The sequence below is a fragment of the Daucus carota genome, chromosome 9 (genome assembly GCF_001625215.2).
Source record: "Daucus carota subsp. sativus chromosome 9, DH1 v3.0, whole genome shotgun sequence".
Classification (NCBI taxonomy): domain Eukaryota; kingdom Viridiplantae; phylum Streptophyta; class Magnoliopsida; order Apiales; family Apiaceae; genus Daucus; species Daucus carota.
Window position 1 is genome coordinate 24,488,396 of NC_030389.2, and position 12,095 is coordinate 24,500,490.

The window sequence follows — 12,095 nt, forward strand, 5'->3', positions numbered from 1 at the left end:
TCACCATTTGTCTGCCTATTGTAACAGTAAAAAGGTGCTTTCGGAACACTAAGTGGACTAACTGTAACACAAACATTAATCAGCTGTAACGTTAAAATGAGCTATTGTAACACATATTTGAAAATTTTCTGCAATGCCTGCATTGTTTTTGGAGCATTCCCATTAAAAATATAAATAATGCAACAAACAATCCAACAAACATCCATCCAAACTTCCCACCATACATCCACCTAAACTACAAATACCAAACTCCAAAAGAACAAATATCCAACCATCCTCCAACATAATACAATCCCATCCAAACCATTTAAGAAACGCAACATCAAACCAATCTGACAACAAAATGAAGGACGACAAATTCATATTAACTAAGTTTTACATAGAAACAGTTATATTAAAGAGTCGGTGGTGCCACGGGTGGTGCCAGGAGCGGTTCCAGAAGCGGTGTCAGGAGTGATTGGACTGCCAAATTCATCTCCATCACTAGAAACAGTTGCACAAAAGTCATGAGTAATGTCAACTTTCAGACCCGGATTTGCCTCTCCGAGTTTCTTCAGCAACCAGGCCATGTGTGCAACTCCTCGACTGTAGATTGTGTAACCGGATCAACTGGAGTTTCGGTCGAAGCTGCTGTTTTACCTTGCCTTCCCACCAACTAATCTGGCCGGTTCTTTTTCTTTTTGGGAACGAACTCAGCTGCATCATTTCCTTCTTTCGTTATCTTTTCAACAGACTCCTACAAGAGAAAGTTTTGTCAAGTGTACAGAGGTAGAGGTAAAATGAGTTCAAATATATATACTTTAGAAGATAATTTACTTACAATTTTTTTCTTAATTGCTTTTGGACTTAACTTGTACTCGTGTCCAGGCTTGCGCTTGCGACTTTCTACAAAGATTTTAGCCTCTGATGGGGACCTCTGATTTGGGTCATCTTCTTTTTGTCAAGTAACAGAAACAACACTTCACTCGTAACTAGACAATGAATTAGACAAGCTTGGTACGGGAACATTGAAGGTAGACAAAAAATCGAAGTAATCGGAACATACACTTCACTCGTGAACTTTTCAAACTAATTAAACTAAAATTGAATTTAACAACTGTGAATTTGGGCATTACATAATTTGAGTGCATTTTTAAAAATAGAATTAAAAAACTGCCAAACTCAAAGCTAAACTCAAAATAGCGTACCAAGTCCAAACTGCTATTTAATCCAATAAAAATTTAAATGCAGAAGATTTAGAGTGCCTAATACACCTTCAAATATTATTGAAGTCTGTGCCTATTATAAACTCATATGGCAATTATCCAAAAGTAACATCAAACTGGCGATTATCAACACTCTATAAATTAATATAAGAAAAAGGTACAAGGTACTCAATTTTATTTCTTACAAATTACGGACATCATCAATTAACAAATATTTATGACAAATTATTAAAAGCTATAGGGTACTCAAGTTGTTTATGTTCATACCAGTGTTGTTCTAAGCTCAGCAAGACTCTTGCAACCGAGAGTGTGTGTCTCAACATACATATTGTGACGAGCCTTATTATCCTCGGCCAAAATCTGTTACCAAAACAATGTTATCATATTTTACATTTCATATCAAATGGCATGCAGCAAATTAATTTCCAAACTATATACTTGCCACCTTATAAATATACCTGAACTCCATCGTCCGCCCATTAGTCCAACAACATCTTAAAATCCTCGAGCGCAATATGATCCGGCCTGTTTTGAATCCTCTCCTCATCATTGTCAAATTGGGAGTAATGCATCAGCTTGACACGAGACTTGTGTGTTCTCCAGGATGAATTAAGTGTCTTGTACACCCACTTTTCCCCTTCTGGTGCAATATCAAACCTCTCCTATAACGTGTCAACATAGAACTTGAATGAGTTGGTGCACAGATATGAGAAAAGTAAAGTTGAGGTTATAGAGGTCACCAAAGTATATTCCAACATTTTCTTCTTCAAATCATCTGGAACAACATGCCAATTAACATAAGTAAGTGACACGTGATCCTTAACTAGAGTCCCCAGGAAATTGCTCAACTCGGATCTAGTTTTCCGCTCTCCAATTGGTTGACCTCGTTTACTCAGTTTAACAAAGATCTTTTCAGCAGCAATCCTAGCATGAACTTTTAACATTTTTGAACGTCCTCTACGTCTTTTAGGTTCTGTTCAGATAGCCATTAAATAAAATAAAATGCAATTACCATATTATTGCTAATAATCCTACTAATTATTAAAAAATGAGATGTAGAGAAGAAATAAAGTACAAATGACCCTATTACCTGCTTCTACTTCTTCACCTTCACTTCCATTTTGTAAATCGGTATCACCAACATCCTCTCTCCTCATTTCAGCTTCAAGATTCTGCTTCTGACGTTCTCGCAGGGCCATATACGCAGCAATTGTACCACTTGGTGCAGAATTATCCCCTTGTTTTAACAGTTTGTTGCATGTTGGCTTTATAAGTTTTGCACTTTTGGTACTAGCAGCAGCAACTTTTTTGCCTTTGTCGATAGGATCCACCGGATCCTTATCACCTAAATCCTTATCATTTGCTCGCGAACGAGTTCTGGGACCAGGTATTGCTTTCCGTTTCTGGACAGATTTGATTCCCTATGCAGTAAATATTAAACACAAATGAAGAAAAAATGTACATAATAACTAAAACAGATATATATTGTGATATTGTTAATTTAATAAAAAAAATAATCATTTAGAAATTTTAAGACATAATTATTGCATGCAAATTGTGTCTAGCCTAATACAAATGAATAAGCGTTTACAAAACAAACTTAAAATTAACAACACAAAACATTTAAAATTTCTCAAAAAAGAAAGCATTAACAACTCTTTTTTATCTATATTCTTGATTACTAATTAAGTTAAGAGGCCTCTACCAACAAATGAAGAAAAAATGTACATAATAAGTGCAAAATCAAATGCAACCCCTTACACAAAATTACCCAATAGGTTCATATAATTTCACAAACAGCTTATTAATAATAAAATAAACACAAATAAAGAATAAGTGTACATAATAAGTATGAAATATTACCTCTGAAGTGTCATCACTTTCATCTCCCGTCTCATTTTCCACAACATATTCAGGATCATCCCGATCCTTCTTTTCCTTTATACTCTGCTGGACTATCGGCTTAATTGGATTAGCAGCATAATTTCCTAATCCGAGTTCCTTGAACTTTTTTTGTTTTCCTCCACATTCTGAATTTTACACAGCTCATACTCATTCATTCGGCCCGACTGCAAGTGTGAAATCAGGAAAATATCAGTTGGTATGTTGGAAAATAGGTGCGAGCTAAGGGAAAATATTACTACCTCAATTGTATCAATTTTTGATAAGTGTAACCTCCTTTTCGCCACCATTGCAGATACAGCGTTGGGGCATACATCTTTCTTCCACTGAGAGTTGCTTGAAAGATCCTTCTGTAGGTCCTCCAAACGCGGTGACTTTGGCAGATTGTTGTTTTCAACCTCTTGCAAATGAGTTGAGCTTCGAAGATTCTTTGGAGGTGTCTTTGGCAGATTGTTGTTTTGAACCTCTTGCAAATGAGTTGAGCTTCGAAGATGCTTTGGAGGTGTCTTTGGCAGATTGTTGTTTTGAACCTCTTGCAAATGAGTTGAGCTTCGAAGATTCTTCTTCGCTAGCTCCTGCAAACGTGGTGATTTTGGAAGCTTGTTCTGTTCAACCTCCTGCAACTGAGGTGACCTTGGAATCCTCTTGCTTTGCCTTTGTTGCTGTAGTTGGTGTGAAGAAACAAAAGTACGCTTGTTCTGTTTGCTTTGTAGATGTTCTGCAGAAATTTGTAAAAAGACACAAATCAGTAAACATGTGTCTCATAAGATTAAACACATAAGCAAGCCTTATTAGAAGTAAATATGACTTAGTAATTTGTTATTATATTTAAATTTAAAATTTAAAATAAGAAATGACCTTTAAGTATGTTCTTTCTTGGTCGTACGACTAGAAATGGCACCCCTAGCTCCAGTGGCTTGCATTCTTTGTCAACAACACAATCCACATATATATTTATGTCCCCACCACTTTCGCAGGCATCTACCAGTTGAAGCAAATCTGAATCACACTTCAGAAGCTTCCATTGCTGGGGTTTTCCATTCAGCACATATAATCCTCCAATTTCAGTACAGTTGAGGCAATCCTTGACATTTTCTAGCGCCACTGTATATGAAAATTCATCCACGTCTTGGCGGTTGATAATAATACTCTCCCCCCCTAAATAACTTGTCTTGTTGAATGTGCCATCATAGTTATACCTCACATTCAGCAACTTCTCTGCCATCCTACAGAAATGAACATATATGGATTAAAAGAAGGAGACCAATTATGCGGATAATTTAAAAACTCAACTAGACAACTAAATATAAAGACAGAAGTGATTGTTATGAAGTTAAGGAATGATCAGCAAGAAAGAGAGAATTATGCTACAATTCCACAATTATATATGGAAAACAGTTAACTAACATTGGACCTTAGCAACACAAGTTTAATTAACTATGAGAAACAGTTAGTTAATTCGGAGATCATCACCAATTAAAACATCACCAATAAATTTCATTCTCCTAAATTACATATCAGCAACTAAAACATCTCCTAAATTACATATTACCAAAGAGTTTTTTTTACTTAAGTTGGTGATACAGGGACTTGTCTTTTAGGGATATCATCCCTGAACCAACTAAATTCACATACTTGATTTTGTAGTTGGAAATCAAAATTAGAATCATGTTTATCAGGAGGGTTGTTTTCTTCTTCCAACAAATCTTGGTCTTCAGCGTCACACCAGACCCTTGGTAGTCTTTTCATAACATATTGAACAAATTTTGCAATTGGATCTTCCACATAGAAGATGCACTTGTGAAGCAAGAACATAAGGATCAGATTTGTGACGGGACTTATTAAAATTGACCCTAGTCAGACCAAAGGGATCTTTTTCTTCTTGGTACCAGCAACACTTAAACATAACCACCCTGAATACTCCCCAGTAATCAACTTCAAAAATATCTTCAATAGACCCGTAGTAGTTCACTTCCCCGATAATTGGATTTTTGTCCTTAGAATTTGCAAAACTAGTGGTTTCAGCAGTTAAAAAAACTCCACTGTTTTGTGTGGTGCATCGAGAATCTCTCAAGCAATGCCATTATTTAATAAATGTAAGGACTAGAGAACTTACTCAAGCAAAGCCTCAATTTCCTTATTGCCGCTATTGAACATAGTGTAGGTATGACATGCTTTCCATTCTGAATCTTTTAATTGGAAAACTTTGCCATCCTTATTCCTTCTTGTTCCAATATGGTACGTCACATTTGTTGGACATCTTCCAAAATCAGTATTTTCTTTTGCTTCTTCACAAAGCAAAAATCTTGAACAAAATGTGATACACTCCTCTGCTAGGTAGCCTTCTGCAAATGAGCCTTCTGGTTTGCTCCTATTACGTACATATGATTTAAGCTTTGCAAGATACCGCTCAATAGGATACATACACTGAAGGTGCACCGGTCCGCCGCATTTAACTTCATTACACAAATGGACAGGTAGGTGCACCATGATGTCAAAGAAGGCAGGTGGGAATATTATCTCAAATTCACAGAGAATTTCAACAATTTCTTCTTGCAACCTCTCAATATCATCCAAGACAATCACCTTGCTCCATAAGCCTCTAAGAAATTCACTTAATTTGATCAACGGCTTTTCCACCTCAGGTTTTAGTGATTTCTTTGCAGCAAATTGTAACAAGTAGTGGAGGATAAAATGCGCGTCATGGCTTTTATACCCCACTACTTTTCTCTCGTCTGTGTGCACGTAACGACTTATATTAGCAGCACAGCCATAAGGCAGTTTCACATTCTTCAACAGCTTGCAAAAGACATCTTTCTCCTTATCTGTCATGTCAAAGATGGATGCCATAATCTCGTAAGTCTCTCCATCTGCACCTTTAACAGGGTGAAGTGACTTCCTTATTCCCATTTCTTTCAAATCAAAGCGAGCACCCAAGTGGACTTTTGACATGCCACCAATATTTAGTAAAGTACCTAATATATTTTCGCATAAGTTTTTTTCTATGTGCATAGCGTCAAGATTGTGTCGAAGTTGAACATGTTTCCAATACGACAAATTAAAAAATATTGACCTCTTTTTGAAAGGAGAGTCGATTTTACGCTTTCTCTTTCCCATTCCCTTGCGTTTCTTCCCAAATTGATTTTCAAACCCAAACAACAATTCTTCGATATCCTTTCTCGTTAATGGATCCGGAATCTGCCTCGTTTCAATCTGCCCATTGAATCTTTTCTTGTCAAACCTCCATTTGTGTGAAGGATCGAGATATTTTCTATGATTCATGTAGCACATTTTTCTACTATGTTTCAGATATTCAGAACAAGTTTCGTAGTGACATATTGGACACGCTAGTCTACCCTTTGTGCTCCAACCCGACAACATAGCGTATCCTGGAAAGTCACTAATGGTCCAAAGCACCCTTGCCCGTAAATTAAAGTTATGATCAGTCAAGGCATCATAAGTTTGGATGCCGACATCCCATAATTCTTTCAATTCGGCAATCAAAGGCTGCATATAGACATCGATACTATTTCCCGGAGATTCTGGTCCCGATATTAACGTTGAAAGAATCAAATTTTCCTGTTTCAAGCAGAGCCAAGGTGGGAGGTTGTAGTTTTCAAGTAGAATTGGCCATGTACTATGACTTAAATTCATAGAACGAAATGGATTAAATCCATCAGCAGCTACACCTAGTGAAATATTTCGAATTTCCAAAGAAAAATCAGGATACATAGCATCCATTGTGTTCCAAGTTTCGGCGTCCGCCGGATGCCTTAGTTTCCCATCTTCCGTCCTTCCCGCTGCATGCCATGTGTTCAATTTGGAAGATTCCTTGGACAGAAACAATCTTTGTAGCCTAGGCTTTAGTGGAAAATATCTCATAACGTTTGTTGGCACTTTAGTAACTAACTTCTCTGGATCGTTATTATGGGCAGACCCTTTCTTCTCTTGTATAACCCACCTAGATACCCCACAAATATCACAGACTTGTTTATTTTTATTTGCTTCCCAATACAACATGCAACTATTGGGACAAACATGTATTTTCTCGTAATGAAGGCCCAAGTCCCTAATCATGTCCTTCGCAGCATTGAAGGACAAAGGCATATTTGCTTCGGGGAAAGCATCCTTTATCAACCCCAATAATTCCCCAAAAGCAGAATTGCTAATTCCATTACTACATTTTAAATGGTAAAGCCTGATCATAAAACTTAAACGAGAAAATTTCTTGCAGCCGGGATATAGTGGTTGTTTTCCCTCTTTCAGATGCCGATAAATCTTTTTAGCCTCCGTACCTGGTCCATCGTCTAAATTCTCAAACATCTTCCCCATCGCTTCTAAATTATCACCAAAATCATACCCCGTTTCGCAATCCATAAAGTCAGAACCTATATTTGCAGTATTATTTTCGACTTTCTTTTGCGAGACATCATATATCCATTGGACATGTAAAGCGGAAGGCCCTCTGCAAATGAGATGATCATAAATCACATCCTGACGATGCCAATATTGACCATTACATTTCTTGCAGGGGCACTTCATTTCTTCACCTACGGAAAAAAGGGGAAACGCATATTCCACAAATGCTTGAATCCCACTGACATATGCTTCACTGTACCTAGGTAGTCCTATCCAATCAGCCTCCATTCCTAAAAGCTAGTCACACTCTGTTTTTGTCAAAATTAGTGAACAAATAAAGATTTGGCAGCCTGTTCAATTGCAAACCTACATATTATCGTAATATTACAATCAAATACATAGTAACTAACACCTTACAAAAAAAATACATAGTAACTAACATAGTATCATGATTCAGCCAAACTAACTAACATAGTATCATGATTCAGCCACACATTAACAATAATACTCAAAATACAAATGAGAATCACTTAAAAATATCAGTTGGTATGTAAACACAGAGAGGGGGAGGGGAGAGAGAGAGAGAGAGAGAGAGAGAGTGAGTGAGTGAGAGAGAGAGTGAGAGAGAGAGAGCTGGAGAGAGAGAGGGGGGAGCGTAAAATATACCTAATCCCCTTGGTGAGAGCTTAAATCGAGCTTGGCTGCCTTCGAAACCCTAGGTGAAAACTTCTCTGCTTCGAACCCCCAAACTTCGAAACCCTAATTTTGAAGCCCTAATTTTGATTTCTCTGCTTTGAGGCGAGTGAGAGCGCGGGAGTTGCGGGAGTTGAGTGAGGTGAGGTTGAGCGAGGAGAGCGAGAGCGAGGGAGGTGAGGTTGAGCGAGGTGAGGTTGAGCGATGAGGTTAACTGTAATTAGCGATGAGATAGTGGAGAATAACTGTACTTAGCTTCGATTTGGGGGGGAAAACATGCCGCCCATTTTTCGGACACACATTCATTTTTATTTTTAATATATTTATTTTAATATTTTAACATTCTTTTGATATTTAATATTATGTTTTATAAATTTAATAAGTACAAATAAAGCAATATTTAATATATTCTTATATTTTCAGAAATTTATTTTTTAAATTACATTATTATACAATATCGTTTAAAAGATATTTAAAAACATGAAAGTGAAAGTATAACTAGCATTATTGTATTACATTGTCTATTGAGACACGACACAACCCGTGCACTATATTTTTCAATTATTTTTTCCCAACATTAGTAAGGGTATTTAATATCATCCGTACGGTTGGATCATCTTAAAAGATATTCGAAAAAAACAAACAATCAATCCATGACTATCCCCAATACAAGTATTCTGTGCTACACAACTTACACTACAGAGATACGACACAAACCATGCACTATATTTTTTCATTATTTTTTCCCAACACTAGCAAGGGTATTTAATATCATCCGTACGGTTGGATCGTCTTAAAAGATATTCAAAAAAAAACAAACAGTCAATCCATGACTATCCCCAATACAAGTATTCTGTGCTACACAACTTACATTACAGAGATACGACACAACCTGTGCACTATATTTTTCGATTATTTTTTCCCAACACTCGGAAGGGTATTTAATATCATCTGTACGGTTGGGTCGTCTTAAAAGATATTCAAAAAAAACAAACAGTCAATCCATAACTATCCCCAATACAAGTATTCTGTGCTACACAACTTACACTATAGAGATACGACACAACCCGTGCACTATATTTTTCGATTATTTTTTCCCAACACTCGGAAGGGTATTCAAAAAGATATTCAAAAATTTAATCAATTTGACTGTTATAGGATTGCCCAAAATCATTTTTAAAATTTGTTCATAAATATTCAAAGGGCACTTTGACCGTTTTGACTATTATAGAATTGCCCCAAATCATTTTTAAAATTTGTTCAAAAATAACACTTGTGGGACCCACAAGTGCCACATCAGCAGAAGTGGGACCCACATGTGGGGACCACATGCCACGTCAGCAAATGTGGGTCCCTATATAGTAATAATATCTCCGCGCGGCTCATCTCTAAAACACACATCCCGAGCCTCTTTTTTCATTTTCTCAATTTTATCTTCTTCTTTCATTTTTCCTCTTCTCTTCTTTCATTTTTCCTCTTCTCTCTCTTCTTTCATTTTTCATTTTCATCCCCTCTCTTCCCCTCTTCGCAAATCGAAAACGAAATCGAGGCTCCTAAATCAATAATCTAATCCATGGATTGTTGAAAGCCTTCGAATTCGACAATCATTAATAAATATTCAATTTCTGTGGTTTACAATTGATTGAATTTAAATCCATGAATTGTTTCTAATTTTGTTCGAGATTTATTGCAGGGGAACTCAGTTGATTAAGAATGGTGAGTCTCGAAGCTTCGTTCGAGATATCGAAGCATGGTGGAAGCGAGTCAACTCAGTTGTTTACTCGAAGCATGGAAGCGAGTCAACTCAGTTGTTGACTGAGTTGACCAGGTGAGTCTCATGTGGTCCAAACCATGAGCCCAGGTGCAAATCTGTGGTTTACAATTTTTCATTCGAATTCGAATTCATTTTCTGTGGTTTACAATTGATTGAATTTAAATCCATGTACATATTGAGCTTCTTTGGTACTAATTTAAATCCATGTACATATTGATCTTCTTTGAGCTTCTGTGTTAATTCTTTCAGTTTATGTTGTGTTTATGGTGCTAAGTGTGTTTATGGTGCTAATTGTGTTTATTGTGATTATAACAAAAACTATGGTGAATTATGGAAAAAACAAGTGAATTATTCAAAAAGTCTCTGGGAAAGATTTACAAAAAACGAGTTTTAAGGAGGGGCATCAGTTTGAATAAAACGAGTTTTAAGGATTTACAAAAAACGAGCATTTTAAGGATTTACGAAGAAAACGAGTTTTATGGATTTTTAGTCTGTTGGCATTTTAAAGCATTTGTCTGTTGGCAAGAACAAATGGGCAAGAACAAGTGGGCAAGTGGGCTTCATTAAGATCAGCAAACTAGCAACTGAGATTAATCACTACTACACGCTACTGAGATTAATCACTACTAGCAACTTTTTAGTCTAATTGAGTAAACACTACATGTTTTTCAAAAGAGTCATTAAGACAAAAATTGAGAAAGAAACAAAACTTCAAAATCAGATGAATACAAACAGAGAAACCAAAAGACCATAAACTAAAATCACCTACTTAAACGAAACCATACACTAAAATAACCATACTTAAACGAAACCACCATAAACTAAAATCAGATACTTAAATCACCATAAACTAAACCATACACTAACATGAAAAAATGAAACCACCATAAACTAAAATCATATGCATACAAACATACTTAAACATACTTAAAATCCACCATAATCAACAATACTTAATTAACCATAAACTAAACCATAATTAACCATAAACTAAACCATAAACAATACATCAAAATCCACCATACCATCAACATAAACATACTTAAACATACTTAAAATCCACCATAATCAACAATACTTAAAATCCGCCATACCATCAACATACATAAACATACTTAAAGTTCTTAATTAACATAAACATAAACATAAACATACTTAATCAACCTAGTCCACCAGTCCACCAGTCCACCAGCAACCCGCCTCAACGCCCATGACGCAGTCGCTGGACCAGTTGCGATTGCTCCACCATCACTGCTTTGAGATAATCCCCGAGCAGCTCCACCATCTTGTTCAGGGTAGCACTCAACTGGGTGAGTTCCACCATCTGCTCACGGAGGGTCGCCAGGTGACCGTTCAGGTTGCACAGAGATTTCTCCACATTCTCTGTATATATGGGCTGTGTTACCGAGTTCGAGGAAGAGTGATTGCTATGGAAAAGAAAAAAAAATGATTACATGCATAGATTAGTGATTACAAAAATGAAAGAAAACGAAAATGAAAAGAAAAAGAAAACAAAAGTGATTACCTTGATCAAGACGCCATCGAGAAAGCTGGAGATTAAAACGAAAGATGAAGAGACGCTGAGAGGGTTTCTATATAGCTTGAGAGGGTTTCTCAGAGATTAAAACAAAAATGTTGGTGGAGAGGGTTATAAAAGCTGTAAAAAACGCTTAAGCTACCCCTGGTGCATTCACCAATAAAAATTTGATTGCACACGGCATTTTTGGAACACACGGCTGCTTCATTTTTGCATTTTTGCAACGTAAAAAATAAAAACACTGCATTTTTATTTTATTTTTTAATAATATTTAAATACATAAATTAAACCCAATTGGTAAGTTTTTTACAATTTTACAATCTCGATTAAAAAAAGTTTAAAATCTCGATTTTATTGTTTAAAAAAATCTCGATTTTATTGTTTAAAAAAATCTCGATTTTTTAAACAAAAAAAAAATCTCGATTTTTTTGTTCAAAAAAGAAATTAATAAAAATAAAAAAAATCTCGATTTTATTGTTTACAAAAGCTCGATTTTTAAACAAAAATAAAAAACAGAAGTCATATAAGTATATGGGCCAGATTTTAAACAATTGAAACATGGGTAACCGATGAAATGGGCCTGATAAGCATAATTTTTTTGGAGCCCAGCAAAGAAAAGATTATG

General features: G+C 36.0%; 1 protein-coding gene across 1 annotated transcript; it reads right to left on the reverse strand.

Moving 5' to 3' along the window:
* Nucleotides 1–5,219: 5,219 nt before the first annotated feature.
* On the reverse strand, nucleotides 5,220–7,754 carry LOC135149521 (uncharacterized). Its single transcript, XM_064085247.1, has one exon. The coding sequence runs from the start codon at nucleotides 7,752–7,754 to the stop codon at nucleotides 5,220–5,222; it is 2,535 nt and encodes an 844-aa protein (XP_063941317.1).
* Between the last annotated feature and the right edge of the window lie 4,341 nt (nucleotides 7,755–12,095).

Bases quoted from the DNA above. Each gene is read 5' to 3' on its own strand.
- LOC135149521 (XM_064085247.1), bottom strand. From the start codon at position 7,754: ATGGAGGCTGATTGGATAGGACTACCTAGGTACAGTGAAGCATATGTC.